The 27,505-nt window shown below is 45.2% G+C and overlaps 1 protein-coding gene across 1 annotated transcript in view; it reads left to right on the forward strand.

The window, feature by feature from the left end:
* The window catches only part of ARID1A (AT-rich interaction domain 1A), a 61,653-nt gene that overhangs the window by 17,743 nt on the left and 16,405 nt on the right, over positions 1 to 27,505 (forward strand). The window contains exons 2-8 of the mRNA XM_076357652.1: positions 6,099 to 6,311; positions 7,011 to 7,472; positions 8,464 to 8,577; positions 24,501 to 24,741; positions 25,114 to 25,203; positions 25,954 to 26,121; positions 26,744 to 27,059. Coding sequence (XP_076213767.1) covers positions 6,099 to 6,311; positions 7,011 to 7,472; positions 8,464 to 8,577; positions 24,501 to 24,741; positions 25,114 to 25,203; positions 25,954 to 26,121; positions 26,744 to 27,059 — 1,604 coding nt within the window. The remainder of the gene's footprint in view (positions 1 to 6,098; positions 6,312 to 7,010; positions 7,473 to 8,463; positions 8,578 to 24,500; positions 24,742 to 25,113; positions 25,204 to 25,953; positions 26,122 to 26,743; positions 27,060 to 27,505) is intronic.

Here is a 27,505-nt window from a genome sequence, read left to right on the forward strand (position 1 = left end):
CTCATCCCTGGAGGCAGCGTGGATGCAGAGTGTTAATGGTGTTGGATGTTGGGACCTCCAAGACCTTACGCAGCCTTGGTGTCTCACGGCAGCCGGAGCTCTTGGTAGCTCCAGAGGATGCAGAACATCCTAGAAATGGCAAAGGTCAGTGCAGCCTCTCCACTTTGATTAGGGTTGCTTTTTAGGAACATTAATGCTCAGCTGATAAAGCCTCTCGGCCGCCTTGCGATCAAGACAAAATGTTTTTCCTAAGTGATTCTCCATTTGCCATGACTCTCATGTGGAGGTTCCCCTGCCTTGCCTTGGCATGGGTGGTGTTTCTCAATGGGGTGGAAGGCCCTGGCAAACGGGCAGAGAAAGCTGCTGACGTTGAACCCAGGTCTTTTCCATGAGCTGTAGGTAACACTGCAGGTGTTAGCAGCCTGTTAAGCTGATGCTGCTGTCGCTGATTTTCTGCTTCGTACAGCTTGTTGATTTTGATAGAAATGGCACAGAAAGGTTGGGGGGAGCATGAGTGGTTTTATTTTCTTGCCTGGTTTCAATGATTAAATCCAATATGATCATGATCTCAGCCGACTAATTCTTAGGGAAAATTATTCCCCTTTCCCAGCATTGTCTGTTACTAATACAATTTTTATAGCCAACATGACAGTCTGCTTTGTAACTTCACCGGCTGCAGAGACTGCTTGCCCTTGCCTTGGGGTAACACAAGGGGTTGGAGACACGAGGAAGGAGCATGCTCTTCTACCAAGACCTAGTTTCTTCACTTCAGTAAGATCCCATCCGGATTCAGCCTCGGGGAGGTGAGCAGTTCATTCTCTGAGCCTGCGGGACGGTGTTAACCAGCGCTGGCGCTAGTCAGCATCTTCTCAGCTTGGCGACTTCCAGGCCTCCGGGGTTTGGTGGTCCCCGTCCTCTGGCCAGCCTGACGATGGTAGGAGAGTAGCTGCTGCCTCTCGCTGAATTCGCAGGGCCCGGTCGGGCTTGTCTTTGTACCGGCGCTCAGCAGCCAAACAATAGTTTGTGCTTGCGGGGCCATGTGGCGAGTCACGTGCGCGGTGCTGTTTCTGCCGGGGTCCTTGCCCATCTGTTCTCGGCTCTTTCTGGGTTATCAGGCGCGGGTCCAAGTCCTCGCAGGCAGCCAGCTCCATGGCCAGAGATTACGAGCACTAACCTTCCTGGCAGGAGTGGCGTGGCTTTGCTTTTATGCAGATTAGCCATGTGCTTCTCACTTCAAGGCGTTCCACAGGAAAAGACGTTTCCTGTGTTTGGTTCTCGGTGGGCGGCTCCGGCGCGTTGTACCGGCCAGAGCCGAGCCTGTACGCGTCGAACGGGCTTGGGAGAGGGATTACGGCGTGCTGCCCCCCCTTCCCCTTCCACCTCCACTGCTACGTCACCACAACACAACCACACGCGCGCTCATACTGTTGGTGTCATTCATTCAGTGCCAAGATTGCTTTAAAAAATTCCCTTGGCCCCAGTTCAAACAGGAGTACAGCTGGGATGTGTTAGATTTTAGGCAGTCTGCCCTCAATTTGAGATGAGTTATAAATAGCAGTGCCGACTTCCTTAACTACCACTCTCCGAGGTAAAATGCAGGTTAATTACTGTGGGAATCAATTAGGGCTTCTCTCGGTTAAACAGCCAGTAATGCTTTTTATTATTTTTTTATCACAAAAAATGGACAACAAATCTGGTCAGGAAAAGATCTCAAATCCAAGGTGAGAGCTTAGGGCTTTTTTTATTATTTTTTTGGCCTTTTTATTTTTGGGGGGCTGAGGAAACCAGTTGTGGCCAATACCCACATTTGCCAATAATTGAATGATACTGATTTGAAACTGGAGAGTTCAGTGAATGACTGTCCTTCCTTTTCTTCCTCTGGCGTAATAAAATACAAATACGTAATAAGGTAATCGGGGAAAGTCAAAATAACATTTTTCTATACAGCTGCAGAGCGTTTGGCTCTTGCTTCCGACGTGGGATTTGCTTCTTCCCTTTACTCGTTTTCCTGCTGGGACCATTAAGCAAGTCCCCTCCAATTTAACTGAACTGTTATTTCGAGAGGCCAAATTTCTCTCCTACCAGACAAAATCGGAAAAGAATTGTTTGTGGAATCCTCTCGTCTGCTTAGAAGCTTTTTTTTTAGGAAAGCTCTGGAGTTGTTTTTGAAGAATAGCTGGTTTTCACGGTGCTGTTTCATTTTAGGGGTCTGACGTCCTTTACATTACACACACTGATTTGGAGAGCTTTTGAACTCGGCAATTTAAGCTCGCTTTGGGCTTGCTGTTACAAACTCTTAGTCTAGAAATATCTTAAATTTTCTCGAAAGCTCAGCAGTTTCTCTGGAGCACCGGCTTACGGTCGCTTTCATTACACACCATACCAAATAACTTTGCTTTTGAAAGTTTGACTGGTGACAGGACTATGTTTTGCCAAGTTTTGGTACTTAACAGTGTTATAAAACAGCAGAGATACCGAGGTTGAAGGGAGAATAGAAGCAATTTCTATGAATGCAAGGAGGCGTAAGCAGGGGGTCTGGACTTCAGTGATCAAGGAGCAACACTTTCTCTCAATTATGTCTCTCTGTGGCAGGGCCTTTGCTTTTGAAGTGTAATCACAGTAATCTACTCCTGTGGTTTCCTATTGAAAGGATTTCCCATGTATCAGTCCAGAGAAGAATCTCCAGCCTTTTGCAGTCGGAGTTTGGTATTTCCTTATTTATCCTGAAGTGTTCTTGCAAGCAAATAGGCGTCGCTTCCTCTTGGCTTACCCATCTCGTGTAACATGGGTGTACAAAGGAGCTGTGTAGCACCTCCACTCCCCCCAGAGTCTTCGCACGAGCTCTTGGATCAATCTGCACTTCACTGCGTTTCAACTTTGACTGTTCTTTTCTTGAGGCACATGTAGTTAAATTACCTAAAATGATTGAGATGGCGGATTCAAGTAGACTTCCTGATGGTAGGCTCTTTAAGCCAGAGCAACACTGCTAGGATGAGAGCAGTTAAAGCCCTGTCAGCGAGAGAGATGTGTGTCTTTAATGGGAGATTTTGAAGGAAGAAACAATGCGTTGCAGTATTTGAGATGTACATGGCAGCCCCAGGGAGCACGAATTAGCCTGTTGGTTTGCAACGAGTCAGGAGTGTGTGTATGAAATAGTTCCTTCATTAGAGATTAATTGGCGTTTACATTTCTTCTGTTTATAGAATTTTATCTATAAGGCTGTAATTTAGAGTGATGCTCTTCATGTTTGTTTTTAGCATCCTCTGTGTGCTAGGGCCTTGTGGAAGAGTGGCAGTTCAAAGCAGCGCAGTTTGGAAGCACGTCGTGTACTCCTACGCTGAGCGATCAAGGTGACGACTTGGTCACATCCTGGAAATATGTTTGGGTTTTGTGTTTTGGGTTTTTTCTTTTCTCTCTTTTTTTTTTTTTTTTTATGGCTGCATAAACAGTTCAAAATGTTTCTTGAAGTTTTTTTAACAGTCGTCATGCTTCCTGTAGGAGTAACGGAAAAGTGGATCTTCACCTTGTTTCTATCCTTCCTGAAGATATGGTTAGCTTTGTGGGTGACCACAGACAAGAAAATCTGTGCAGAGGAGGCAGCATGTAGTGTGTGCGTATTTAAGAAAAAATAAAAACTAAAAAAATCCCCGAACAGGGATGTATTTGAGAAGCCGCCCTTGCTAGCGGGCTGCAAAGGTGAGGTAACAAGCAGGAGGAAGCAAATAACAAACGGAAAAGATGCTGAAATGCTTAGTCAGTAACCCCAAAATTGCACTTGATCAGGTAGAAGAAGGAAGGAGGTATGTGTTTGGGGGGTGGTGAAAGAGAGGTTTGGCTTGTCAAAAGCTAGGGGCTGAGAAGCACTCCTGGTGGCACCGTTTTTACATACCAAAGAAGATAATGTGGGGAGGGAAAAGATGTCAGTAATCTAAGGTGATACCCACAAGGCAAGACTCAGGAAGCATTAGGGACAATTGCTTGAAAGATGTAAACACAATTTGCATCCGTTAGGGTGTATGAAAGCTCCACATGGGTGCTGCCATTCAGGAGGTAAGTCACTGTAGCTCTGAGGATTCAGACTACAGTCATCAAAGACCTCTTTTTTTTTTTTCTCCTGACCCCCTGAATGGAAGCTCCTTTTCAGAACATGATGCAAAACCCCATGTGGGTGCATGGCATGGTCTGTGGGGTACAGCCATTCGGGAGTGCAGGGATCTAGGGCTTCTCCGGGCTTCCTCTGAGGTTCTGCAGCCTCTGTCCATGTTACTCCTCAGCAGTAGCATCTGTGATAACTTGAACATAAAATGTGAAATGTAACTTTTTCAGAACTGTTTTAGTATCGGTATAGACAAAAATGGAAACATCCAGCACAACTGAGCATGGCAGGGCATCTAAAAGCTGCCTCGACAGATAGAATCATACTGGTGCCATGCACGTGGTTGTTTGTGAACAGCTTCTGCAGGACGGCAAACACCATGTTTGCAGGGGTGTCCGGGGCTGAACTGGAGTGGAGGGAGGGGACTTGGACCTGGTTCTTAATCGATTTGTGCCATATTGGTGCAAATTTGTCTAAGAGAGCCTGATTTCAGTTGAGTGGGTAGCCCCCCCCTTACCAAAAATGGGGTGCTTTTCCTGCCATCTCCATTAAATTCCCTCCCATGGCCCAGCTCCTGTTGCCCCACAAGAGTACCATTAACTCCCCGTTGTGCCCCTACTTACTTCTGTTTGGCGTGGGCTGGGTGCTGTATGGCTTGCCTGGCAGGCAAGACGTAGCAGACAGCTGGTCAAACAAATGTTTTCAGGGTCTGTGTGTTGGGACTTCAAGCTGTGCTGGCTGTTGGGGTAGGATTTTCTGAAGTGTAGCATACTGCATGAACTTTTTTTCCTAGGAGGGTGGATTCTGCAAACATAACTGAAATACTGTTCTGGTCTCCAGGATTCTTTCAGGTTTCCAGCAGGAGCTGGCTTTGTGCGATATTTGCTTGTGCAGGCCTGTAGTGCCACTCCTCAAGCACCTGATCTCAGCAAGAGAGGGTGGATCTGTACAAATACCACCCTAGGGCTAGTTGCGGGAAGGAATGGTGTAATAGAGAGTCCATTGTCATGGTGATCTGGTGGAAAACATCTAATTGGTATTAGTTAGGTCATCAGGAGATCAGTGAACAATTCTTATTCAGTCCGAGTGATGGAGGTTAAAGACTGCATCTGGGATTCGTTTAGAGGTCACTACACCAAAACAGTCCTTACGTTAGTGTGGGAATAGTACTGCCTATGCAGAAAGACTGCGTTTTGAGGTTTATAGTATTTTCAGGAAATTTGATTGACTATTCTTATGTCTTGGCTCCAGGCAGGGGTAGTACAGGTTAGGAAGTCCTAGGAAAGTTGCATTTATTCACTTGTCTCATCACGTCTGCTCTAAAACTCAGGGACCTGACTTTCAAGGCTGACAAATTTTTTTTTTCCATGCATCTGAAGAAATTTGATTTAGAAACCTTTATTCTACAAAAGGCAGCAGGCACAAAGCACATGTAAAAAAAATCAAATGCAAAAATGGAACCGCAGTCTTGAACGCTGTGAATGTCAGTAGCACTGCCTAGTATTACTACATCAATATGGATTAATTGAAATGCGTAAGTGTAAATTAACAGCCTGTAGTGTTTTGGGAGACCTTGTTATATGTGAAAGAAGCGGTGTTTCTTGTGAATATTTAAATTTTCAGCCTAAATTTACCTTGTTGTGGAATATCTGGACATTAAACTACTACCTACTATGGGGAAAAGCCACTTACACTGATAATTCATCTTCCTTAATGATCCCTCCCCGCTTCTTTCCTGTCCTCTGGCCACGGGAGATATGTCAGCATAAAATGTCTTCTTATTGCGTTTGTTCTTTGTGAAACGTCTGTAGGTTTGAAAGGGCAGCAGGAATCCTGCTGTAATTCAGAATGTAACTGTGGGGTTTAGCACCTGAGAAGAGGCAGACGAGCTTCTGCTTCTCTGCACCAACCTGCTGAAGTTTTCTTCTGGGGTTTTTGGGAAGTTGTGAACGATTCCTACATGTAGCTGGACGTACATCGTGTGTCACAACTTGCTTTGCAGCCTTCAAGCCCGATGGATCAGATGGGGAAGATGAGGCCTCAGCCGTATGGAGGAAGCAACCCGTACACACAACAACAGGGACCTCAGGCGGGGCCACAGCAAGGACATGGCTATCCAGGACAGCCGTATGGGCCACAAACTCCCCAGAGATATCCCATGGGAATGCAAAGCAGGACACAAAGTACAATGGGCAGCATCTCATATGCACAACAGGTAGAGCACCCAAGCTTCTGTAGTCTCTGTTTACAGCAGGGGCAGGCAGAAGAGCAACAAAGTACTGTGTCTTCTGAAGGGACCACCTTCAACCAGGTTGGAATCAGTTGCTTAGGTAAAAATGGCATTTCTTTAGGCTACGTGTTGTGCCACACCTGGATGCAGGTGTGGTCGATGTACGAGGACCTGTGGAATCCTTGCTTCCAAGAGAGGCAGCGGCAGAGCAGTGAATCAAACAAGGGAACAATAGTGAGGGCAGTAAGATAGTCCTTCCACTGTGTTCTGTTAAAGACGCAGCTGTTCTTTACAGAAGAAATGACTTCAGGTCGGTTTTGGCTCGCTGCATGATCCAAGTGGCTCCTGCTGGACTGTTTGCAGGATTCAAAAGGCTGCCTTTTTTTTTTGAGCAGGCAGTCTTTCCTTTCGATACTACTATCATTGAAGGGTGGTCAGATGGGGATCCCTAAAAACTTAGGTATGGTGCCTATTAAAATTTTGTTGCTGCCAAGAATAATGTCATACACAAGTGACTTTTGCTGTTGTCTGGGAGGTTTTCTTACAGGTAGTGGCATTTCCAGTACATTCCCAGTTAACTGCTCTGGTCTCTGAATTTTTTTCTTCTTGAGCATAATCTTACTTTGTGTGTATGTATATAAAATACCTTCATAACTGATATAACTCTACCCTCTTCTTCTGTAGATTCCTCCTTACGGACAGCAGGGCCCCAGTGCATATGGGCAGCAAAGCCAGACTCCTTATTACAACCAGCAAAGCCCTCATCCCCAGCAGCAGCAGCCTCCATATTCTCAGCAGCCTCCATCCCAGACCCCTCACTCTCAGCCTTCTTATCAGCAGCAGCAACAGCCTCAGTCTCAACCTCCGCAACTTCAGACATCGCAGCCTGCGTATTCTCAGCAGCAGTCCCAGCCGCCCCATCAGCAGTCCCCAACTCCATATCCTCAACAGCAGTCCACAGCCCAGCAACATCAACAGAGTCAGCCTCCCTACTCACAGCAGCAGTCACAGTCGCCCTACCAGCAGCAGCAACAAACTCAGCAGACAGCTTCCTCGGCTCTTTCTCAGCAGTCATCTTCATACCCTCAGTCACAGCCGCAGCAGCAGCAGTCTGCGTACTCCCAGCAACGCTTCCCCCCTCCTCAGGTAGGCTGTCTCCTGCTTTGTTTCCTTCTGTAAGTGATTTTTACAGAAACTTGGGCAAATCCTTTTCTTTGTGCATTAAAGTCGGTTGAACTACACGTCAGCAAGCTGGCTGGAATGATTATGGCAATATCTGTTGTGTCTAGATCTGTATCTATTACAGAGAGATATGGTGGTGGTAACAGGCTAAGCCATGCTAATACTGCAGTTTTGAAGACTAGTGTCGAGTGAATGCTGCTGTTCGGCAATACCAGTCTAAAGGATTTCGTACTCGAATGGTTTTCACACTGTGGTCTGTGGAAGTTCTCCAGGTGGTCTACAGAGCTACTGGGTTTAGCACAACAGCAGAACACAGTTTGCAGAGTGACACATAGATGGTGACAGAAGAGTTTGCTCTTAGATGTAAAACTTGGCTTTAGGGAGGAGAAATAAAGCAGCAAGTGCATGGAATTGAACATAAAATCATGAAGCAGATTTTTTTTTTTTTTTAATAAATTGTATTTATTTTCAGCAAGGCTTAATAGAATTTTAATAGTTGTGTGAAAAACTAGCTGGGGCCTTTCAGCAACCACTGTAACGCACTGAAGCTAGCTTTTGAAAAGTTGAAGATTTTAATTGACTCGCCTTGTTTGTGTAATGAAGTACTTGGAGCTATTGTAAGATGTTAGAAGATCAAGAAGCTAAGTGGGCAGTCTCCCAGGACGGTCTCTGTTCTTCAGGATCTGTAATAAGGGAAAGCCGGAGAATTACTCTTTCGTCATGTTTTAGACTTCCACTCCCAACACTCTCTGTAGCAGTCCGGCAGCGTTTGTCCTCCTGCGGAGCAGTAGGCGTGCTGGCTTGAACTCTTTTCTGTCTTATTTCCTGTTTTGGGCAAATGTCACCGAGGCTACATAATTCTTCCACAATGTGAGAATATACCAGAGTGATTCCAGCAGAGCCTTTATTTTATTCCCATTTGTGGTTTTTTTTTTGGTGTTTCTTGATGTTTCAGGAGTTATCTCAAGACTCATTTGGGTCCCAGGCATCATCTGCTCCCTCAATGGCTTCCAGTAAAGGGCAAGAAGATATGAACTTGAATCTTCAGTCCAGACCTTCTAGCCTACCGGTGAGTGGTGAGCTGATCTAGAAGTGAATGGGGCGAGGGCAATCAGAAGCACAGCAGGATAAATTAGCACTGGTAGTATTCCACATGGAAATGGGAATGATGGAGGCTGCCTGTGCTTTTTACTAAGTCATTAGCTTCTGGCTTCCCACTGGAGATGAAATGTAATTTACAAAAGTAATGGATTTGAGAGTAAAGTTTAACCCTAAATGCTCCGGTCTGCATGTTGTACCTAAAAGATTGTTTTGAGCTTTCTGTTCGCAGTGTCTGAAGTACCTGACTGCTGTTAGAGTAGGCCCTGGCCTTCAGGGGAAGGCGTCTCATTTTTATTTTATTTTCTTGTTCCTTCAGCCCATTGTTGCAGCGGTGGTTAGCAGACCGGCAGTGCGGTTCCCTTTCTGTGTCATTGGATCCTTATGCTGCTGATTTAAGCTTCTTTGGTCCAATCTAACTGAACAGTTGGTGAAAAAGACAAGTTTATTAGTACCTGGAGCGAGGAAGATCAGTCACAGATAGCTCCTTCCTTGACAGATAGAGAATTATATTTTCTTCTGCATTCTAAATCTGCTTGCTGTATGCACAGTGAACAGTTGGGCATGAGGTTAGTGCCTAGTGTTCCAGCAGTTTTTGGACCAGAACAGTTTAACTTTGGGTTAAAACTGTATGAAGAAAATGGAGAAGAGTTAAAAGTTTCGATTAATTTGCACAAGTTGGTCTGTGCCTCTGACTTGGAGGAAAAGTTTTGAGCTGCTGAGTTCTGATTTTGCTGGTTACTTTCATTGTAACCAGTAGGAAGTGAGCGAGCTTTTATTTTTTTTGTTTAGGCACTGGCTAAGTCAGTTTTCTAAGCTGCAGTTGGATTGGTCAGAGGAGAGTGAGCTGTGTATATAGCAAAGTTATTTTTGCTCTCAGCAATGAGAACAGCTTTGTTGTGAGCCCCTTGAAATAATTCCTTTGGATTGTGGGTACAAATTGTCACCCAAAATACAAAGTGATTCTAGTTTTGGCCACCTAATGGGAGTAGTTGTGGGCTGTTTCTTTTTTCTTCTTCTTTTTTTTTTTTTTTTTTGCCTTTTGGACCCTGATTACAAAGATTTAATTTGTTCTGAGGCCTGGGGAAAAATCCTTTTAAATAGCATGTTTCTTTCCACTCTGCCTCTCCACAAGTTCTTCCATGTGACCCATCTTCTGGCAAAGAATGTAGGAAAAGTGAAGCCACTGAAGTAATTGAAGAAATTGCTCTAGCTCCGAACGGTGGGAAGTCCTGTTCAGTAGCATTGTTGATAGAGCCTTCATGAATCCTACCAATCAGCGCCCTCTGACTCAGATTATAGGAATTAGTTGCTCTGCTTAGCAGAAGTGCCTCCTTCTCAGCACCAAGTGGGAGTTTGTTTTATACCTTGCAGTTAAATGTATTTGGCCCCTTTCAAGTTTTCCCTTTTCCCAAGCAGTTTAAGAACAGATATCCATCTCTGCTGTAAGAGTGAAGGAACCTAGAAATGAGGGAATTTGATCCAGTTTAAAAGTTTTAAATGTCCACCAATTTCTGATCAGGTACTTGAGAGGTTTGCTGAAGAGAAATTCAGGGTGCAAAAGATGGGTCCAGCTTTTAGAATTGGCTAGCTATAAAGCTCGCTTCTGTTTTAAACAGACTTTATAGTCATCTTGTTTTCCTGACTTTATCACCAAATAATTTGCATTTAAGAAATCAGGCAGTCTTCAGCTTACCCGACCCCGGTGTATTTTTGGGCCTTATCTTCCTTGGTAGGCAAAAATTAAAAAAAGGAGACCCCCTGCAGAAACTCACCCTTATTCTTGCGCATGTTTCATAATTCCTTGTCTTCTTGCTAGGATCTTGTAGGACGAGACCAGCACCCCTGTCTGTAAATAGAGATTTAGATCATCAGACGGTGATGCTGTGGAATGGTTTAAAGGGAGGACCTCTGAGGTGTATGGAAGCCAACTCTTTCTTTCAGTGATCAGTCTCTTGCACGAAGTTTGGCCTGGGGATGCTTAGAAACAAAAGAGCTACGTGAAAGGGTGCTATCAATTTCTTTTTATCTTCCTTATATTGCTCAGTCTGTCTGGTTTAGAAAGTTTTATCCTACTCGGGAGGATTCCTAGATCCCTGTTTTGCCATTATGTATGACTTACAGAAGCATAGTTAGTTTGTGGGCTTTTAATATTTTGTGGAGTTCTGAGCCCTTTTCCAAGCCTCAGTGGGCGCTGTGGAATAGCTCACCTGGGTATCTTGGAATCGGGGCAAATCATGCCGTGCATCATCTTTAATTAAACATAGGTCAGGTCCAGCAGGAAAAGGAGGTTGCTGCTTTTTAGGTTCTTATGAAGTGTTAAGTTTATGTACCCAGTGTACCCAGTGCCTTTACGAGTCTTTGGCCTTTACACGTTAATAGTGTACATCAACATTAATGTTGGAATTCTAAGCAATAAAGGGGGGAATATTTATTCGGCTGATCCTATCACCATTTCAGGAGATGGTGATCTCCTAGATGGTGACATTGTCAAGTTGGTCAACTCCTATGAGCTCTTGTTGGCTTTGTTAGGATCTGCCTGAGAAATGTCTTGTTGATCGTTCTGGGTGGGGGTCTTCAAGATATCTTCCTGATAATGATTTTTGTATCACTAACTGAACTTTTTCCTGACAATGTTCCCATATTCAGACTTTTAACAGCAGAAGAGTCAAATTACTGATTTCTCTAATGCTTTGTCTGCTCATCTGTAAGTAGCAAAAAGTCTGGTCTTCCATTTCTGCTTGTGTTATAGGCTCTTCTAGCTTAAGCATTTCCTGGTTCGTTGTTCCCTTTCTGAAGATTATACTTGCTGTATTTTGGGGGAGAATGCTGCTGCTAACTTGAACTCACTGGTGCCTTTTAAAGAGCAATGCATCCATGCAAGTGTCCTGGCTGGTAGCAGGCTAGATGAAGAATTTCTCTGAAGAACTTGCTGCTTCCCTAGGGAGGCTCTGTCAGGATTGCAGCTAAACTAAACTTAGATTGCTATTGTGTATGGGAGAAGTGAAGTGTAGTCTTTTGTGTCTGGGTGTAATAGAGGAATAGTAATCCTTAGTATAAATCTGTTTCTCCCAGGAGATTCCCTAGTCTCTTCTCCTTAGCAAAGAATTCTTCCTGGCAAGTCGTATCCAGTTTATTCGGTGTCTTTACCTTTTGAGGCTTGGATTCTGAGTCTGTAGGAGTGAAATATTTCCAGCTGTTAATTACTTTCTGCTGAGACATGGAAGGTGCTGGTAGCAAGTACAGGGGAAGCAAATAGGGTGCTAGGACATGCATTTGGGTTTGGATTGCAAATCAGTTCTGCTGTCAAGTTCTCTGGACTTTTAGGTTTGTTGGAAGGAATTTTGTATCTCATTATAAAACATGCAACGGATTATTATCTTGCCCCAGTCTCTGTCTTATGGGCTGCCTTGAAGGAGTTGAGTGCAAGTTTCTGATGTCTTTGAGATGGATGAGGAGTAGGGCATCGAGACAGTGGTTGCCACGCCAGGCTGTTTATACCTTCCCGGCCACAGAAGTTGATAGCTGTGGTGTTAGGACTTCCAGGTTGGCCCCAAAAGCCATTTATAAAGCAGAACTGATTTGATACCAGTATATAATGGCTTGTATTTGCCTTTCACTGGACCTTCTGGGATTTCTTCAGTGAAGCTTTCCTATCTGTGGAAACCAAAACTTTTGTGAGAGGTATTGTTTTCAGCAGTGCTTTGATGGGAAAGGCTTAGGGACTTCTGGCTGAACCAGGAGGACAGGTACTGGCAAGGTTTTGGAAGTCCTGAAGTAGCAAGGCTGTGTTTGAGTTTTTGTTGCAGCAAATAACGTAATGAAGCAAAGTGGGGCAGCTTGTACAGAAGTTTCAGAATTCCCACCCCAGACTGTCCTTAGTTTTGCTCAGTGTACTGCGTAGCCTGAGGGAGAAACCCCATCCCTTTTTTGGGCAACTTAATTCCGTCTTGATGTGGAGTGGGAATCATTTTAATCTCAGTATTTTGCACTGTTGGAAAACTCTTTTGCCTATTCAGCTGCATGTCACTGGTTCATCTCTGACTTCAGGTCTGAAAAGTGTTTTGTCAATGGCAGAAAGGAATATAACCAACTGAAACCAAATTCCTGATCCACGTTAACTTCTGAACGTGTGTTTTGGTCTTGGATCTTTGCAGTATGGATTTAACAAAACTAGGTTTTGTGGGGAGGTGAGGAGAATGAGGCTGCAGAGTTTTGGCTTGTGCAGAAAGAACCATTCTGTGAATATCCCCAGCAGTTGTGGGGTATTTTTTGTTTGATTACTTCTTCCTTTCTTAGGTCAAGTAGTTTCTGAATTTAGACACTCTGGAGGTTGTCAGGGAAGCACCGTTTGGATTTTCCATTTTTACAAAGTGCTCATTTCAACTTGTACTCTGTAGGTACTTGGAAGTGGAATAAAGTTGAGCTCTGTCAGCTGTGTCCCTTGACCTGGAAATAATCGATGCAACAGGCTGAAATGCAACAAAAAAACATCTCGGAGCTACCGTGGATGGGGAGGGAGGTGCAGCCCAGGAAAAGAACGTTTTCTTAAAAATTTTTTGAGCTCAAAATTAATCATTTTGACAATTTCTTTTGGGGGAGGGGAAAAGAACCTTTTATAGTTGAATTTGCTGGTCACTTCAGGCTCTTTTTTTTTTTTTTCTTCCCCCTTTTTCTTTTTCCATATGGGACTTCCTGCTTCTGTTTGGTTTGTATTTGGCCTTTTGAGCTTGTCTTATTGCTTGCCTTAAGAGAGGGATTAGTGATGTATGCATTTCAAAGCAGGGTAGTTGCATGCTGTGGTGCCTGGGCATCACAGTGGATATGCAGATAAACACACCGGCACCCGGAGGCTTGCCCAGAGGAGCACAATACCCAAAATGCTGATATGAGAGAGATCGGTGCATTCCAGTTTATGCTGATACGAAGGTTTCTATCCCAAGTTATAGTGATACGGGGAGTTGAAAATGTTTTTTCCTGACTGAAGCTCCGCTGCCTAAGCTTTTCTTGGTGTGTGATTGTGGCCATCATTTTTGCATGGTTTCTTGAGAAGGCTGTGCCTTTTTTTGTAATTTTTTTTTATTTTGCTAATAACCTCTACAGCTGTGGAGAGCGTGAAGTGCCGCTCACAAAGCTACCCTAATCTTCCAGCCACTCCAGTGACATGTTTCGTGCCTGTGACCTGCTTCTCGGGGTTGCTCAGCTGTTTGTCCATGTGGCAATTTTCTCTCCTCCCACCCCTTCCTCCGGGTTTGAACTGAGCTAATCCGACCCGGTGCTCGGGAGGAAACTCCCCACCCTGCGCTGCATCGCCCGGGCCTGCTCCGGGCTGCGCAGAGCCCTCCGCCTCCAATAAGCGTCCCTTTCGAGATGATGCCGCGCGGAGCCGCTGATGCAGCTTCGCGGGAGCCTGCGCTGGCGGCGGGTTGCGCTATGCTCGATGCCGGGCTCGTTTCCTGTTTCTATTCTGGTCGCGAGCAGCTCAGCTCTGCTTCCTGCCTGCACGCCTCGCACAGATTCCCCTAACCCCCAGCCTTTCGTTTTCTTAGGAGCGATTTCAGTTACGGACCCAAGTGAAAGAGGAGACGGCGACCTCCGCGTGGAGGTGGGCGGTAGGGACGGCTGGCAGCTCGCTCGGGAGAGGACGGGCTCTTGTTCTTCTAGGCCCGACCAGAGTGACTAGGCGGGTCAGTGTTTAATCAGGAAATTGCTGTAGGATGACCAGTTCTGGTCTTGGATCCCGAACAATAGTCTGTGCTCTGTCACACGCATCCCCTGCGCTGCCGCAGCCTGAAAATACAGAGCTGCTCCTTGCACCATAACTGCTGAAGCGCATGCCTCGCGAGGTGACCCTCCGCTTTTAAACATGCTTTCAAGAAGCTCGTTGTTGTAGGGCAGGGAAATCAGTTTTTCACTTCCTTTTTGCTGCTGACTTGGTGTCATTGGAGACCCTTTAAAATGTGCGGAAGCCTCTTGTCAGCCTGATGTCGGCCGTACTAGCCTCATCCTCTTCCCTTTCCATCAAAACTTAACCCTGCCGGAGGTCCCACACCGTGCAGGGGAGGGAGAGTCCATGTTGGTGTGACCTTCATCTGCTGCGTGGAGTGGTTGCAAGGATAAATGAAGGTGTTTAACTTCGGCTGACAGCGCTGCACGCGTTTTAAACGCTGCCACACCTGAGCTTTCAGTTTACAGGAATCATTTTCCTGTTAATGTCCTTTTGGCATGCTGGATTGACTTGTCTTGGAGACGTGCACGATCATAAATGCCGTGGAGAAAACTGTTTCCACATGGCGCTCAAATGTGGAGCATGGCAGGGGCCCAAGGCTGGGTCTGCTCTGCTCCCTTCCTGCAGCAGCCACGCTGCTCACATGAGCTTGTGCCCGCACCCTTGTGGGTACAAGGTTCGCGCCGTGATTTCAAACAAGTCCTGGTAGTTGGAGGAGGAGTTGTGTAATTGTTTTTTATTATAATTTTGAACCAGGTCTTACCCAGGAAAATAGAAACCTTTGGGTTTGTTTGTTTTTTTTTTTTAAAAAAAAGTTTTAATTTCCTGAAATGACAAGAAATGACATCTCTAGGAATTGACTGTTCTGGCACCCTGACCCTGAGGGTAGCACTGGGCGTACGTCAGCGTCTGGCCTGGGCCAGGTTTCCATGGTTATGTCGCCTCTTCCCGTGCACACTTGCTGCTCTGAGCCAGGGCGAGAGGAGAATTTCCTTGATTCTTTCCATGTTTTCTTCAGTTTCTCGTCCCATTCAGATCAGCGGTACCTGGATGCGGTATTGCAGACGGGTTCTTGACTGGAAGTGGTTTCTCTAGAGATGCCGCATCTGGCAGTGTCAGGGGGCTCAGCCGTAGCCCCTCGTGTCACTCCATCACTGCCTCCCCACAGGTACGACGGACTTTGGGAAGGAGCTGCCAGCTTTCAGCTGTCTCTTCAGCAGCTTCTTCCAGCGAGAGGACTGTCAGGTTCATAAGGCTTGCAAATACCTGATACCTTAGAAATCTTGTTCTCTCCTAAAATCTTCCTTCCTTCCGCTTTTTTAGAAATTGATTCTGTCACTCTTAATTGTTTCAAAGAGGCTGATAACAATACTAAAAGCTGAGTTGTCTTAAAATCCAAAGTATTGGCCTGAACAGTATTGGCCTTTTTAATTTTTTAATTATTTCAGGCTCCTGCCTTTGCTGCGTTTCTTTGCCCACCCTAACTCGTGTGGTTGGCATGGTGGCATAATCACATGCTGAGATGACTAAATGCTTTGGAGTCTAAATTGAACACATCGGAGACTGGAAAGCGCCTTCCAGAGGAAGCACTGCTGGGGAATTGGAATATCCTTACGGCTGGCAATAAGAGGGTAGCTTCCTGCCTCTTACGTGATTTAGTGTTTTATATGATCTGGGGTTTGTCTTCAGACTGAAGTAGAATACTTAAAAACCTCTGGAAGAAAAACAAAAGCTCTTTAAATAAACGGGTTGTGGTCTGTCATCTGAGACCTGTACTAGTTTCTCGCTTACACTTGCCTTCCCAAGGCCTGGTGTCAGACCAGCCTTTCTGACTGATGTGATCAACTTGTAGGTCTCGCTCCCCCTGCATCCCCAACACCCTCCAAAAAATCAGTGTTGCTGAGAGCATCCTCTGATGCTGCTGCGATGTTGCTGCTCATCGTGCCTGGGGTCCTCCATGCTTCTTTCCTGCAACTTGTTTCAGGGTCAGTGTTACTGTTGAAGCCGGAGGTTTTATCCTTTTGTGTTGCAACGCTGCTGCTGGATGGCCGGGCCAACGTCTGTGTTAGCTAAAGTGACGCTACTCTGTCAAGCAGAACTTCAGCATTTACCACTGCTGCTTTGAATACTTTGTTGTATCAGTGTTTAGATAAACCTGGCAGTACTTTTTAGAAGCTGAGCGGCTTTCGAAGGGTTAAACGGAAACTCTTCTGGAGAGTTTTGCTGCTGCATTTCCCAGGGTCCTGCAGAAGAGCTCAGCACCCAGCGCTCCCCGAGTGGGAGTGCTGGCCTTCCGCATGGTGGGTTTTCCCTTCAGCGACATCTTGTTCTGTGGATGAATCATGTTACTCCTTCTATACTTTGTGCCGCAACTACAGCTTTTGTATCTCTCTTCTCCAAAGAGATGAAATACGAAATTTGTTAGTCTGCTCAGTGTTTGAAGGGGGAGGAAAGCCCCCTTGCCTGCCCCCCCCCCCCTTTTTTTTTTTTTAATTTTATTTGGAGGGGGAAGAGAAGGAGGGGGTGGCACAGGGTAGGAGCAGTAGATGTGATTAAAGCGCCTGCCGAGTAGATCTGTGGGAGTGGAGTATCGACCTCTGAAAAATCAATGGCTGCTGCGGTAGCAGTGCTGGCTGTTCCGCAAGGTCTCCCGTTGCAGGAATGTAGTAAAGCCAGCAGCACTTCCGTCTATCGTCCTCCCTTTTTATTTTGTACCTGCTTTCTGCTAAACAACCAGACTCACCTAGATTTACTGAGGTGGATTAGAACAGCAGCTTATTTTTGCAATCAGAGTAAAATTTCTTGTGTGACACTGAGCCCCTCCTCCTGACAGCCTCCTTTCCAAATGCTCTTTTTCCTGCAGTGCAGCTAGAGCCAGCAGCTTCTACCAGTTTGTCTAAAGCCAGCCTGGAAGAATGAGCTTTTCAGCTTCTTTTTTGAGCAAGGAAACCGCACGAATCTCTCCTGCATGTTCTAGTCCCCATCTTAGGTTTGTAATTGTCAGCACTGATGCCTGAGAGGAGCTTAAACTCCTCATAAAGGAAGGGAATATGGACTCCATCTAGCAGAGGCTGAAGCCTTGGTAGTGTTACCTTCCTGATATTTGTTTTAGTGGGCAGGTGTTTTTCCCTTGAAGTAGTAAAAGTCTAGCACTTATTTCCTTTACCTAAGGACTGCTTGGATGAGTAAGTGGCACGTAATAGGACTGGAAGGTTTTTATGCATGCTTAGTTTTCTAACCAGGATCTTGGGTTTTTCTCCAAAAGAGCTTGCTGCAGAACCTGAGAACTATCTAGTTTCTAGTTGCTCACATGTGGTCCTTGCGCAGATCAGAGGTTGAGTTTCCAGGGACATATCCAAGGGGCCAAAACCAGTGATTTCATTGCATAATTAAATCCCTTTGTTCCTTCTGATTGCTGATCTAGTGCCATTTTGAAGGGGGATAGAAGAGGGAAGGCCATGAATTTAAAAAGCTTTCATAAAACACAGAAGTGTACTGTGCAGCTCGTGCTAGTGTGGCAGTGATCTTCCTTTGGGCATTCCCTGTTTTTTATGCCAGGAGAAAGTCATCTTTCCCTGTTAAACTAAAAACAAACTTTTCAGCGCCTCGGAGAGTAAGAGGCGAGAGCTGTGTGGCAGTGGAGGAAAGCTGTATATGGTCAAGGGGACACCAGCTTGCGTTGATAGACTTTGGTTATGTTTGATTAGTCTTTAGTCATCTTGGGTAGTTTGGGAATATGGATGAACATGCTTCCCACACATGTATGAACACAAAATCAGTAACAGGTAAACTGGCAGCTTAAAAATAGATATTTTTGGTTTCTACCCCACTCCTCCCAAAGTATGATGGGGTACAGAACACATGGGATCAGAGCGTTAATAGCATCTTTCACTTCACTTTAAATTCCAGAAGCGTTCTAGATGTGGTGAGAGGTTTTATTGGAGAGAGATCCTGCACACATCCTTCCTCCTCCTCCCCTTTTTCTCTTGTCCAGCCCATACGTGCACCAAGAATGATGATCATCTTTTGGTGCTCTAAAGATGGACTTGTTATCTTCTGCACGATAACCGATGGTAGAAGAGCAGAGTGAGGCGAATGGTGATCTTCCCTGGGACAACTTGTATATTTTTGGGATAGGACAGGACTTGGAAATCTGCTTTGGCTTTGGAATAGTTTGCTTTCTTCTTATGGTGATGGTAGGTCTTTACATTCCCACCCAGGGTGTTCAGTGAGCCTGCAGCTGCCTACCAGACTCTGAGAGCCAGTGCTCAGTGGGTTTCATGTTTGTGGTGGTAAGTGCTGATGGATTTTGTCAGCGTTTTAAAGCATGGCAGTTGAAATTGAGCTGGTGGTGATGCAGGACTTGCGGGAGTGCGGGCCCTTTCCAGCGTGCCTCTGGTAAGCTGGACCAGCTCAGAGGCTGAAAAATTCCATTCTGACTCTTTGATTTGTCAGCAAGAAAAAACTTTGGAGACAGTAGATTATAACTCCCTCTAGATGAAAAGTATCAACTGGATTTCTACTGTAGCTTAACTTGTGTTCCCCAGCTCCAACTTCTGGTTTCTACTGGGGAAGCAATCTGGAAGAGGCATACAGTAAGTAGGAAGGCGGTGGCAGGCTGCAGAGCCCTTTCCAGTCACATCTGTGGAAATCTCAAGTCAGCTTTGCAAGGTGTCTTCTTGGACGGGATGTGGATCTGTAAGTCTGGTGTAAATGGAGCACAGTGAGGTCTCCAGGCTGCTTTGTGTTACGAGATAAAGTGCTTTGTGAAGCATAAGATGCAAGATTCAGTTGCCTGTACTGTAGAAGGAGGAACGAGTCTATCCATTTCCCCAAAATAGCAGGGAGATCCTAGCTTGCCAGTCAGCTGTGTAATTTTTGTGATAGAGAGGATTGAGGTATTTTGGGTGTGGAAATAGAAGGAAAGGACAAGCTTGTGATTTTTAAGTGTTGATAGTTCTTGAATGAGTGGAAAAGAAACTGCAGATAAAGTGAAATTGTAATAGAAAGTAGGTATTTCAATTAGTCAGAAGCAATGAAGAGGCTTTTTCCCTTCCAGAAAGAATGGGCGAATAAATTTAGCCATTGTTCTCTGGTCTTGCTTGTAAGCATCTTTATGGAAACAACTGGCCTTACAGAATTTATAAGCTCCACCACATGCTCGTCTCCAGATCATAATTTCCTTGAGTGCTATCTAGTGATCTGATAGTGCCTACAATCATTACAGTCTGACTACGCTCCTTCCCTCTTCCCCCACACTTTTCATATGCACTTAGGTTGGGGATGGGCAGGGGAGTAGTAGAGGAAAGCTGCAGTCCCCAGTGAGGAGATCAATTTGCTTTCTGGTCAGTCTTCCTGCTCTTCCAGATCAGTGGGATGGGCCAGAGTGGAGCCTTGAATCTCTTCTCCTCTGGGGTTTTGTTACCTTGATCTTAAGTATTTCTTGTTGTTTCATCTTTGTGTTTGTTTAACAAATGAACTTGTATCAGATAGTGAAATGGTGGCTCCTCTTTTCATATAAAAGAAACCTTGCTGTTTCCAGCATAAACTAACCCGCTCCCTTGTGTTGGTCATGCCAGGACTTGCAACCCTTTTCCTGAGATAGATGAACTCCCCTGCCCCCTCCTTTGGGTACCAGATTGTGTGATTTCAGGCATGGTTTTGTTGTGGTGTGAAAAGAAGGTGTTAGCTGCTGAGTCCTTGTTTGTCAGCAGTACTGACAAACCCATGCTGGCATCGGCAAGGGTTGGGCAACCAATCGCAGCTGGAACAGTTATCGTTTCAGGGTCCCTGTGGGCTTCCGCTATCAGGTCACATCCCAAAATAACACTGGGCAGTATTTCAAGTGAAGAAACTCAGGCTTTGGGGCTGCAGCCAGCCTGGAGTGTGAGATTCTGTGTGAAATAGTTGGAATCCCTCCAGCGTTTTTGATCTGCATGGCAGATGAGCAATAAAATGCATAAAAAACACATTGGAAACACGTGAGGAAATTCTCCAGACCCTGACGTTTCCTTCAAGTTGGCAGAGTTACTGCTGTCGAGCCTCACCTCCTGTCTCGGCTCGATTGGCTGTGCTCGTGGGAGGAGGGAAGAGGAGAGCCCTTCTCCTGGTGCTCCTGTGTCTTTCCAGGTCTCCTCCTGATGCTCTGTGGGAGGCAAATAAAACCTCGCTGGCCCTCTCCTCTTGGGCTTGATCCAGAACCCACTGACGGCAGCAGGTCTCCATTATTTCAATGAGGTTTTCTTTTTTTAAAGGCTTCTCTGCTACAGCTGTCCTTAAAACAGTCTGTAGAGAGATTGAGAGATTTCTTTTTCCCCTAGTTCGTGGTGCACTTGAGTAAATGGGATATCAGAGCTGGAGGGTGTCCTTTAGATTTAGTTAAAAAAAAACCAAACTACTCTGTGCCTTGATGGTTGGCATCCTGAGAAAATAACTTGATAGGTGGAAAACAGCTCCTTACTGATTAGCTGTTTGCGCTTAGGCGTTCCAGTCCCTGCTTCTCTCCTTCCCCTTGCAGGAGTCGTACTTCTGAGAAACTTAGTCCTGCTGAATAACACGCTCAGAAAATGCTGCTGTGCTGGCAGAGCGTTTCTTTGCTGGGAAGTGACTTTATTGTTGGAATTCATAAAACTTGCAGATCTTTAGAGGTGAAAGTCGCTTTATGAGTTACTTGATTTTTATGGTCCTGTTTCAATTCATGTCCTAACATCCAAGAAAGGTTGACGTGTAATTGACTCTTAACTTATTTAAACTGATGATCTGAGAGTCTGATCCAGAGCCTTATAGCTAGAAGGCTTACTTTTCCTATATGTGAGGTCTGTGATGGTATGCTAGCAATGCAGAGGGGCCCTCGCTCGCATGTCTGAAGCAACCCTGTATTAACCTGCTTAATTAAAACTGAATGTTTTTAAATGACTTGCAGCACTTAGGTTAAGCTGTGATACATAGGCAAGGTCGAAGACATCAGCTTTAAAGATTGTTACCTAGTTACTTAGGAGTTAATTTTCAAACAGTTTTTAACACTGCTTCATTTTATGTCTTGCAGATATTTTTGTGCCTGGCATTACCAAGTCGTATCCTCTTAGTCTGCCCAGTTCATGTATGAATATTGCTCATACCATGTAGCAGACAGTGACCTCCTCAGATCCTGGAGGCAACCCTTCTCTTTTGCCTCTTGGAGAAGCATGTCACTTATACTCCTGATAACGGAAGGAAACGTTCACATTTCACCTTGCACACTTGCTCTGTATCTGTCCTTTCATGCCAGTATTTTGTCTCAGGTGTACGTTTATAATATGTTTTTTCTTTTGAGCCTAAAAATCTCTCATCTAAGTAGCTATAGGCTCTGCCCCTCTGGTCTGAAGATTTAACTGCTCTGAAATGCCGTACCTGCATAAGCTCATGGTGGTGGGGATTTTAAAGCTGCAAAGGATTTTGGCCTCCAGCTTCATTTCAGGGATGATGAAAACAGTGTTTGGATGCATTTGGTGATTCAGACTAGAAGTACCTTAATGTATTTAAGGGAAATACTAGTATTTCCATCCAATTTTAGCTTGGACTGAATTGGCTTCTGGACATTCTGATCCCTTCAGTGACTTAAAGGGGAATCTAGATGTGATCTTGTACTGGTGGCTGAAGTTAGATGCAGTGAGTCTCGGGGAGAGGAGTGTGTTGCTCTTGTTTGTTTGTGTTGATTGATGCTTTTTAATGCAAAATGTTGGAAATGCTGACTCTTTGCTCCCACTTCAGATGGTTTACACAGTAGGAATGTGGGTTTTGTCAAAGTTGTCAGGGGGGAAAAAACAAGTAGCTGTGTAAATGAGCAACCCTTTTGATGTTACAATAGGAAGGCAGTGAAAATTGCAAGAGCTCTTAGACATTGTTTTTAGGCTTTTTCTGCAGATCTTTAGCTTTCATTGAAATAAAACAAAGCTCTTTTTTTTTTCCCAGGAAGATAATACTTCAGCAGTAAGCAAATACCCTTATGAGACTGTCGTGCAGGAAATGATCTCTCAAACAGAAGCAGTAATGGAAGGGGAGGAAGGACCTGCTATGCACTAAGTCATCCCACCAACTGACTGGCGTTTTCAGCTCAAATGTAGCATTTGCCAGTGTTTGCTAGAAGCATTTTGATCAAATTCCACTGTTAAAATAGGCAATACTGCCCTACTGCAGCAGACAACTGAATGTGGTGCAGCTGATGCCCAACTGTCCCCTTTGTCCTTCTGAATCATAGAATCATTAAGGTTGGAAAAGACCTCTAAGATCATCGAGTCCAACCATCAACCTAACACCCCCATGCCCACTAAACCATGTCCCTAAGCGCCTCATCTACACGTCTTTTAAATACTTCCAGGGATGGGGACTCAACCACCTCCCTGGGCAGCCTGTTCCAATGTTTAACCACTCTTTCAGTAAAGAAATTTTTCCTCACGTCCAATCTAAACCTCCCCTGGCGCAACTTGAGGCCGTTTCCTCTCGTCCTATCACTTGTTCCTTGGGAGAAGAGACCGACCCCCACCTCGCTACAGCCTCCTTTCAGGGAGTTGTAGAGAGCGATGAGGTCTCCCCTCAGCCTCCTTTTCTCCAGGCTAAACAACCCCAGTTCCCTCAGCCGCTCCTCATCAGACTTGTTCTCCAGACCTTCACCAGCTTCGTGACCATGACAGAATGTCACTGTCTATCCAACAAGTGTGATGAGGTGGTTGGATATCTCCTGGGTTGTTTTTTATTCTTCGTAACTCCAGTTTTCCACTTCCTAGGATGTGGTGACGTACCGTTCTCCAGCTTAGATGATGGGGACGTGCTGTCAGAGCCTTTTCACACATCACCTGGCAGACAGGTGTTACAGAGTGATAGGGCTCTTGCTTGCTTCTGAAGGCCGATAAGTTTGCAGTATCTTGTGTCTGAGGTCCTTCTGCACTGCGCAGAGCTGGGAATATGTTATCCGAACTGCTGCTAAACAAGGCATCATCCAATCTGTGTAAATGAGACCAGGGTGTCCAAGTTACTTATCAGTTGGCTCAGCCTTTCTGCATGGTGTTTTAAATGAGGTTGGCTCTGTTCACGCTGGTCAGCTGAATTGTGTGTAGAGGGAGTTGATCTGAAATGCCTTCAAGAGCTCAGTCCAGAACACTTCTGATCCAGGGTTGATTGCTCTGAAAGACTTGGGAAGGATAGGTGAAGTCCTGGTAAGCTTTGGTCTGCAACTTCTTCACCTGCTGTGATCCTTCAAATCTCTGGCAGAGATTTTATCTAATCACGGGAATAGTTCTAACTTCCAAGCTTTCTGTTCAAATGCGCCACCACTTACTCTGTCTTGGACTGTTACTTACTTATTCCAGGCCAAGCCTGAATAGCTGATGCACCTTATTATCAAACAGCTAGTACAATCGTGCGTGCTGGATCTGCACATCATCTTCTTGGAAGTATCCCCATTTTTCAGACTTGCCAGCTGATTTTTGGTGCTTTGCAGTCGCTACAGTGGCAATTGGAGGTTTCAACTTTCTTAGGTTTTTTGTGCTTTTCTTCTTCAGGGTAGATACATGCAGTAGGAAGGGTATTTTCTAGCCTCGCCTTCAAGAAAAGCTGAACTTCACAGGCTGATATTGTAACTGCTAATTTTTGCTATCTTTGAAGAACGGGGAGCAGGAACCCTGAAGAGTATTTTATGGTTTTCTTTTAAATCTCTGTTTAGTTTGTTTTTATCCATCTCAAGTGAGTAGTTTCCCAGCTCATATGAGGTTTATGAATTAATTATGGCGAGGCAGGAGTTTTCTGTCTTTCAGAGGCTGAGCCACGTTTCTCTTCCAAGCCATGATCACATGGACTGTCTCTATTTGCAGTTTTACATGCATTGTTGATGCATTCTTTAATTTCTCGCCTCTAAACTGAATTAAAAGAAGCAAGTAGGAGAATTAGCCAGTTGTTTGAACCATCAGCAAGCACTCAGCAAACCAGCTAGGGAACTCTTGGGTTCAGAGACAGGCAGCAGGATAAGACCTCAGTCTGCAGCAGCCTTCGTTACTGACAATAACATGAACAGAGTTCATTGATTTCTATTTGTAGTATGCCTAAGGGAGAACTGCAGTCTTTCTTAGTGGTATGTGAGAGAACAGACCAATGTCTTTTTATTTTTGCCTGATCTGTTTTTCTGTGTATTGCAGGACCTGTCTGGTTCAATAGATGATCTACCCATGGGTACAGAAGGAGCCCTGAGTCCTGGAGTAAGCACATCAGGGATTTCCAGCAGTCAAGGAGAGCAGAGTAACCCAGCTCAGTCTCCTTTCTCTCCACATACCTCTCCTCACCTGCCAGGCATCAGAGGACCCTCCCCATCCCCAGTTGGATCTCCAGCTAGCGTTGCTCAGTCCCGCTCTGGTCCACTTTCACCTGCTGCAGTACCAGGTAACGCTGCTCAGCACGTGTTGATCTTCTGGTGGGGCTGCCTCATGCAGATGGAGAGTGAATTGAAATGGCCAGTGGGGAGGAATTGGCCAGCGTCAGTACTATGTGGTTATTGAGGTCCTGTGATCTCCTTTGTTGGCTTTAAAACGTCTGTAACTTTTAAAGGATGCTGTAAGTTGGGTGGGATGGTTGGTAAACCAGCAGTGTCATTTTGCTGGGTTAATGTGACTGATCTTGCTCTTGTTTTTCTTCACTGTGGCTAACATACCCTTCTCCTGAAGTTGTTTGTAGTTCTGGTATTTAATACTCTGGCATCCTGGGTTTTATGGTGTGCAATTTTTGTGATTAACCACTCTCCTTTTTGTGGTGTAGGCAATCAGATGCCACCCCGACCGCCCAGTGGCCAGTCGGACAGTATCATGCATCCTTCCATGAACCAGTCAAGCATAGCGCAAGATCGAGGTGTGTGACATGAGTTAAAAGGTTTAATTGTATGGATCTGTTTTTAAAGCTAGATGCGTAACTGAAAATTACCTGGCCTGATGAGATGGATTCTATGTTGAGATAGCATTTAAAAGCTGCCTCAGGTTTATAAGCTGCAAGTGTTTAGGCACCTTGCAGTAAATTCAACTGTTGCTGGTCGTTCGGCCTGTTAATGTTCCATCCAAGCTAGCAGTTTGGCTTGTAAGATGTTTTCTCTGGCTTTTGAAACACTTTTCTGTAAATGTTGCTTGTCCAAGGTCCATGACCTTAAGCTTCAAAATGAGGGGTACTCGCAACAAAATTGTGTGCCTTTTCCCCCAGGAGAATAAGGTTAGTGTGGGGGAAAATGCATGTAAAAATCCAGCTCTTGTGGCTGAAGGAATATAGTTGTCACCCTGAGAAAACAAACAAGCAAACAAAAAACAACAACAACAAGAAGCCCCTAGGATTTGCAGAGTCGTACTGTCTACTCCTGTGACACTAAGGTTTTTTTGGGTTTTGTTTGTTTGTTTGTTTGTTTTTTCCCCTGGTTAAAACAGGAAATTGGGTCTGTTACCTTAGCAGATAACACTGGCTCCTTAATAGACAGATTTTACAGTGGTTGCTAGGCTGTTGACGAAAGGATTTTGTTAGTGGGTCCCGGAGGTTGTTGTTACCTAAGAACATGTGTGTCCAGTGGCACCTCTGGACACTTTGCACTAATAATTGCTCCGATCACTGGGTGACCAGGTTACATGCAGAGGAATCCTCAGATGCCCCAGTACAGCTCACCCCAGCCCGGCTCAGCCTTATCTCCCCGTCAGTCTTCTGGAGGACAGATGCATGCTGGAATGGGGCCATACCAGCAGAACTCCATGGGAAGCTACGGACCCCAGGGCGGGCAGTACGGACCTCAAGGTGAGGCACGGTCAGCTCCTCCAGGTGGGAACTGAGCTCAGCAAATACAAAAGGCCTCTCTCTGTTGTAACATCTTGTCTTTGGTAAACTCTTTTTTATTTGTCCCCTCTTAATGTGTGGGTAATACAAAACAACGCGCTCCTTATGAGCTGGAAGGAACTGTTCTTTGTTCACGTTGAGATTGATGAAATATGTTGCGCTCAGGGCTAGTTGTACTTTTAAATGTAGGATCCTCCCTCCTTGTTTAAAAAGATGTAGGTTGTGCATCCAGTGTAATAGAGAAGAAGGGCCAGTTCTCTTTGGAGAGGAAAAAAAAAGCGTTGTATGTTTTGGAAAGGGTTAAGTGAATTTTTTACATCCTGTCCTGGACCATTTAGCTCACTCTGCTCGGTTGAGGTTTGGGAGAGTTTCAGGCAGCTTTTGAATCGATGTTGTTACTTGGCTATGTCAAAACACATTTTATGTGGCTTATATCCAAGTACTTTGACTTTTTGTTGAGGTGTTAACACTCCCCCTCATCTCTGTTAGTGATCTTTAAATATTTGCTGATAGAAGATTTTTACGGTGATTCATAAACTAACTAGTTGAATGATGTTGTCTTCCCCTCTTTTTATCTCCTTAGGAGGTTATCCCAGGCAGCCAAATTACAACGCTATGTCCAATGCCAACTACCCCAGTCCAGGAATGGGAGGAAGCATGAACCCCATGGGAGCAGGGAGCCAGATGCATGGGCAGACTGGTGTGCCGCCATACAGTGGGCTTCCTCCAGGGAGGATGAGCCATGCAACCATGGGGAACAGACCTTATGGACCTAACATGGCGAATATGCCGCCTCAGGTGGGGACAGGGATGTGCCCCCCACCAGGTGGCATGAATCGCAAAGCACAAGAAGCGGCTGCTGCCGCCATGCATGCTGCTGCCAACTCCATCCAGAACAGGTAAGGAGTGAGATTTCCCTTAGTCTCTGTTGAAGTCCCTTCCCTATGTCAGATCTAGGTTTCAGAGCTGCGGATGGAATAACCCAAAGTTGGGGGAATACTGAACATACGTTTCCTTGAAGGCTTGCCATTCTTGGAGGCTTTTTCATCAGTCTTAAGTGTTAAAAAAGGAAGAGCATAAAGCTTGGACAAGCAGTGTGTTGGAATACGTCATTAATGACATGCTTAGGGAATTTTTAATATTCATAGGTGAAATCTATTTAACTCTGAGGTCCCTTCAGTTGTTTTTGCTTTCTGGTCGTCTTTGTTACATGAGTGGTTACACGTGGGTCTTTTTTCTTACTGCACATTTCAGAGTAGGTGTATTTGGCCTACCAGCATGCCTTGCGAGCCATGAACTTGCTTATAAATTGGGTTCCCCCAGTAAAGCTGTTAGATATATTTGT

The sequence above is a fragment of the Aptenodytes patagonicus genome, chromosome 21 (assembly GCF_965638725.1).
Source record: "Aptenodytes patagonicus chromosome 21, bAptPat1.pri.cur, whole genome shotgun sequence".
NCBI lineage: Eukaryota > Metazoa > Chordata > Aves > Sphenisciformes > Spheniscidae > Aptenodytes > Aptenodytes patagonicus.